The sequence below is a fragment of the Phragmites australis genome, chromosome 24 (assembly GCF_958298935.1).
Source record: "Phragmites australis chromosome 24, lpPhrAust1.1, whole genome shotgun sequence".
NCBI classification, from domain to species: domain Eukaryota; kingdom Viridiplantae; phylum Streptophyta; class Magnoliopsida; order Poales; family Poaceae; genus Phragmites; species Phragmites australis.
In genome coordinates this window covers 17,313,942-17,318,974 of record NC_084944.1, presented here as the reverse complement: position 1 = coordinate 17,318,974, position 5,033 = coordinate 17,313,942, and the positions used below count along the sequence as shown (strand labels likewise).

Genomic DNA, 5,033 nt, shown 5'->3' with positions numbered 1-5,033 from the left:
AATAGGTTATGATTAGACTGCACTTGAAACTTGACAAAGGCAGTGAGATGTGACCGGGTTGGCTGATCCAGTAGCAATAAGTTGCCGGAGATAAGAGAGAATGGAAGAGGCGGATGGAAAAAATGGGTTGGAGGAGGCGAGCCGATTAGAGTTACAAATGGAATAATGATCCTGTTTGAAAATTGGAATGTAGTAATTTGTACCAAACTTTATAGGTTTTGATTTTATCCCGTAAAAATTCTTTTTCGAATCCTTGCATTTCAAATGGGTCCTAAAAAGTGGGGATGGTGTGGGGAGATGAGTATATCTAAGCCGTTAAACATACATCCAACCGACAAAACGTCAAGTCGATTCTTTTTGAGACATCACTCAAGTGATGTACATACACTGGCCCAGTTATTAGAAAGTGTCTAGGGACCACTTTCTTCGTGTATATGCTCCCAGCTGACATGAATGTCCCCAAGATTTTTTCACTTTCACCCCGCATTTCTTCAATCTTTTCAGTTATTAACCCTCGACCCCTCCTACCTTTTTCTTTTGGGGTGAAGCCAATTTAAAAAGAGGCATGAAAAGAAAGGGTGCTAGCTTTCTTTATGCCCCAGCTGCTGGAGTGCTGCCTCCCCGTGCTCTCTCCATATAAACACACCACCCCTCCTCTGCTCTGCACACTCCAACCAAGCACTACACACTCACACACTCACTCACACACAAGCTCGCTCGGTGACAGGAGAGCTCAAGGTATGGCGGCGGGAAGCGGAGGCATCGCCGACGAGAAGGCGCCTGAGGCGTTCGGGCTGAGCCGGCACACCACGGAGGCGGCAGAGGAGGAAGACGGCGGCGGCGAGTCGGGCGCCAAGTCCAAGCTGTCCGGCCTGCTGTGGCACGGCGGGTCTGCCTACGACGCTTGGTTCAGCTGCGCCTCCAACCAAGTATATATTAATTGTTCCTTGAGCTTCTACGCTTTCTTGCTTCTGCATGCTGCTCACAGCAAGAGACGACATGGGATGGGATATGTATGCAGGTGGCTCAGGTGCTTCTGACGCTGCCCTACTCGTTCGCGCAGCTGGGGATGCTGAGCGGCATCCTGTTCCAGATCTTCTACGGGGTGATGGGCAGCTGGACGGCGTACCTGATCAGCATCCTGTACCTGGAGTACCGCACCCGGAAGGAGCGCGACAAGGTGGACTTCAGGAACCACGTGATCCAGTGGTTCGAGGTCCTGGACGGCCTCCTGGGCCGGCACTGGCGCAACGCCGGGCTGGCCTTCAACTGCACGTTCCTCCTCTTCGGCTCCGTGATCCAGCTCATCGGCTGCGCCAGCAACATCTACTACGTCAACGACCGGCTGGACAAGCGGACGTGGACCTACATCTTCGGCGCCTGCTGCGCCACCACCGTCTTCATCCCCTCCTTCCACAACTACCGCGTCTGGTCCTTCCTCGGCCTCGTCATGACCACCTACACCGCCTGGTACATCGCCGTCGCGTCGCTGCTCAACGGCCAGGTCGAGGGGGTCACGCACTCCGGCCCCACCAGGATCGTGCTCTACTTCACCGGCGCCACCAACATCCTCTACACCTTCGGGGGGCACGCCGTCACAGTGTAACCACATGCATCACCTACTTACTTCTTCTTGTTCTTGCTCATTTAAATTAAATTAAGAGGACCTTATTGTTTTTTATCAATTAACTACTCGTAATTAACCGAAAGCAGCGTAGTTAAGTGTACATAGATAGGGTACAACGGTCACTGGTAGTGGTGGTAGTGGAGTAGCCTAGGGGAATGGCACTGCCATGTGGGACCCATGTGCCGCTGGGGACCATGTAGCTATAGGCATCCATGGCAACCTTACAGTACCACCAAAGAATACAGCCGCACCGCACGGGGTGTCATGCCATGCCATGCCATGGGGCATGGTGATTAGCAATATACTAGTATGATTAGCAATAAATACTATATGATTAACAGAGGTAAAGTACTCGTAACAGTTGGTATTGAGCAGTACCCATGCACTTTCTGACAATATTGTTTCGTGCATAGGAGTTATAATAACTAGCTCTATTTGTAAAATATATACTGTATTACGTTTGGAAAGAAATGGAACAAGCGTTACGCATGCAGCATGCCTAGCTGCCATTGGATTCAACGATGCACAGCATGATAGCACGGTGCCTGTAAAAACTGCGCCCTGCTGCTGCTTTTCGCATGCACCAACCCCCAACCAGGACAAGACCGTTGCATGCATGAGCGGATTCTTCAACCAGCTGCAGCTCCTTCAACAGTTGAACTGATCGATCGATCGATGCCCTGCTTGCTCGTGGGGACCGACACCCCTGCATGCACACTGCCACGAAGCACCATGACTCCGTGCCATGGCAAAGCCCAACAGCCAGCTCTGCCTGCGTCGCTTCCTTTGTCTCCAGTGTGCACCCATGCATGTATCAGTCTACTGTGTACACGAATCTTAATGCGTCCACTCTCACCATGCATGCATGATGACATGGCCCGTCGAACAACTACTGCATCGATCTCGGCAGTCGAAACTAATGCGGGTTGATCTGATGATGTGCAGGGAGATCATGCACGCGATGTGGCGCCCTCAAAAGTTCAAGTCCATCTACCTGCTGGCGACGGTGTACGTGCTGACGCTGACGCTCCCCTCCGCCTCCGCGGCGTACTGGGCGTTCGGCGACGCGCTCCTCACGCACTCCAACGCGCTGGCGCTGCTCCCGCGCACCCGCTTCCGCGACGCCGCGGTGGTGCTCATGCTCATCCACCAGTTCATCACCTTCGGCTTCGCCTGCACCCCGCTCTACTTCGTCTGGGAGAAGCTCATCGGCCTCCACGACTGCCGCAGCCTCTGCAAGCGCGCCGCCGCCAGGCTCCCCGTCGTCGTGCCCATCTGGTTCCTCGCCATCATCTTCCCCTTCTTCGGGCCCATCAACTCCGCCGTCGGCTCCCTCCTCGTCAGCTTCACCGTCTACATCATCCCGGCGCTGGCGCACATGGTCACCTTCAGGTCCCCACAGTCGCGTGAGGTACGTACGTACATACTTGTCAAGTGCTGCATTATATATATATATATATATATATATATATATATATATATATATATATATATATCACTAGGATGATTTTATATACTTATATGCTCTATATACATACTATTTATCACATTAGATATTTATATGTTATGAGATATATACTATAGATTACAGAGTACATATTTTCGGAAGTACCAACTATATATATATGTGTGTGGATGTAGCATTACAGGGTACAGCTTTAATCTTTGTCCATTTCTTCTGCATGCTGCATATAGTATTAATTTGCATGATGTCTCGATCGATCATCAGTTTGCATTGATCAGACAGTTTCTTGGATGTGCATGGCTACATTGGGATCCATACAGAGAGATAGCTAGTCGCCATTGTCGCAGTTGCAAACAAAGAGATAGCTAGTCGCAGTTGCAAACAAGGTTGCAGATGATCAATGTAGATTGATGTAGCGCTGATGGAACTGAAGTTGCTTATAATCTAGCGAGACACAATAGGTCCCACCTGTCCATGGCCTGCTGCTGCGCATGTATGAAGGCCCGTCGGTGGCCACGTCGTGTCTTAATAGTTAGAGTACACATGCATCCATTGCAGTCCATGCAAACTTGTAGCGAGATATCGTAACATCCACAGATCGATATATAGGTTTCAACTATTTATAAGTCTGGGTACCATACATGCATATATGTGTGTACTCTACTGTATTGTTTAGTATGCATTTTCTAGTACATATTGGTGCAGTAGTGTCTCACTGAAGGCAAGACAAAACTGCAGAGAAAGCAATTCCTTTTCAGCACAAGTGGTGATAAAAAGTACTGTACTGTACTGTAAAGCCACACGAAACGGTGCAGAGATCAACAGGAGCTTTTGTACCATTTAGTGTCCAGGAGCCATTGGCATCGATCGAGCAGGCGCCCCATGCAGACATAATTCTGCTTCTGCCTATGGAGGACACAAATGATGTCGCCATGTCTAAAAACAACAAAAAGCAACAGTGTCGGTAGATTAGTGCTACTACTTGAGAGAGCTTGAGTTCTCAGCTGCTTCCAGTCTTCCACTTCACATGCCAGAGCTCAGTTGTGAAATCAATAGATATTTGCTTCGACGTTTCAAATTTCCCTTTTTATCTTGTAATAACATTTTTGAAAAAGAACGTCATATATATATTTTCCATTATATAATTAACAGTGGTGGACATGTATTGCAGAACGCCGTGGAGCGGCCGCCGAAGTTCGCCGGAGGATGGACTGGCGCGTACGTGATCAACTCCTTCGTGGTGGCGTGGGTGCTGGTGGTCGGCTTCGGGTTCGGCGGCTGGGCCAGCATCACCAACTTTGTGCAGCAGGTCAACTCCTTTGGGCTCTTCGCCAAGTGCTACCAGTGCCCGCCGCACCTCGCTGCTCCGCCGGTGCTCCTCGCGCCACCACCCATGGCCCCAACCCCCTCGATGCCACCGGTAATGTCACTCAACACCACCGGTGGCGCTGGACTCTTCCCTCCAGCTTCGGCTCCAGCTCCGGCACCGTCTCCGATGATGCACTTCTTCCTCCGCCACCACCACCACCGGCACCACGGCCGCCACGGCCTGTGATCGATCGGATGACCGGACCGTGGCGACGGATATCAGTGCTTGCGTTTTCTGTAGCTTTAGCTAGTTATTAATCAGCAGCAATGTGCAAGTTAGGCTTCGTAAAATGATGTCCTTTGCTCTACTGTAATTCCTTGTTGAGATAAACGAGAGGCTATCTGGTGGTGATGTCCTTTGCTCTACCAGCAGTAGCATGTCAAGCAGAGAAACGTTTGAACAAGTCTCTTGTCCTGTAATGTGTCCTTACGTGGAGCTGCTATCCTAGAAAGAAGGAAAAAAGAAGGAAAAAAAAAAGGATGGAATGTTGCTGAGGCAGGAGATGCTACAGCTGCGTACCTACTGATTTACTCCTACCTCCTGCTTTCTCTTATTCTGATGCAGTCATATAT

The 5,033-nt window shown here is 50.1% G+C and overlaps 1 protein-coding gene across 1 annotated transcript; it reads left to right on the top strand.

Moving 5' to 3' along the window:
* The first annotated feature begins 573 nt into the window (after window positions 1-573).
* On the top strand, window positions 574-4,812 carry LOC133906941 (auxin transporter-like protein 3). Its single transcript, XM_062348909.1, has 4 exons — window positions 574-929; window positions 1,022-1,602; window positions 2,573-3,038; window positions 4,264-4,812. The coding sequence occupies exons 1-4, from the start codon at window positions 594-596 to the stop codon at window positions 4,645-4,647; spliced, it is 1,767 nt and encodes a 588-aa protein (XP_062204893.1). The 5' UTR covers window positions 574-593; the 3' UTR covers window positions 4,648-4,812.
* The last annotated feature ends 221 nt before the right edge of the window (window positions 4,813-5,033 follow it).

What these genes read in the sequence shown, in the direction of transcription:
- LOC133906941 (XM_062348909.1), top strand. Translation starts at nt 594, where the DNA reads ATGCCCCAGCTGCTGGAGTGCTGCCTCCCCGTGCTCTCTCCATATAAA. An exon ending in TCAGCTGCGCCTCCAACCAA is followed by an intron (nt 930 to 1,021) that starts GTATATATTAAT and finishes ATATGTATGCAG; the next exon opens with GTGGCTCAGGTGCTTCTGAC. An exon ending in GGGGGGCACGCCGTCACAGT is followed by an intron (nt 1,603 to 2,572) that starts GTAACCACATGC and finishes GATGATGTGCAG; the next exon opens with GGAGATCATGCACGCGATGT.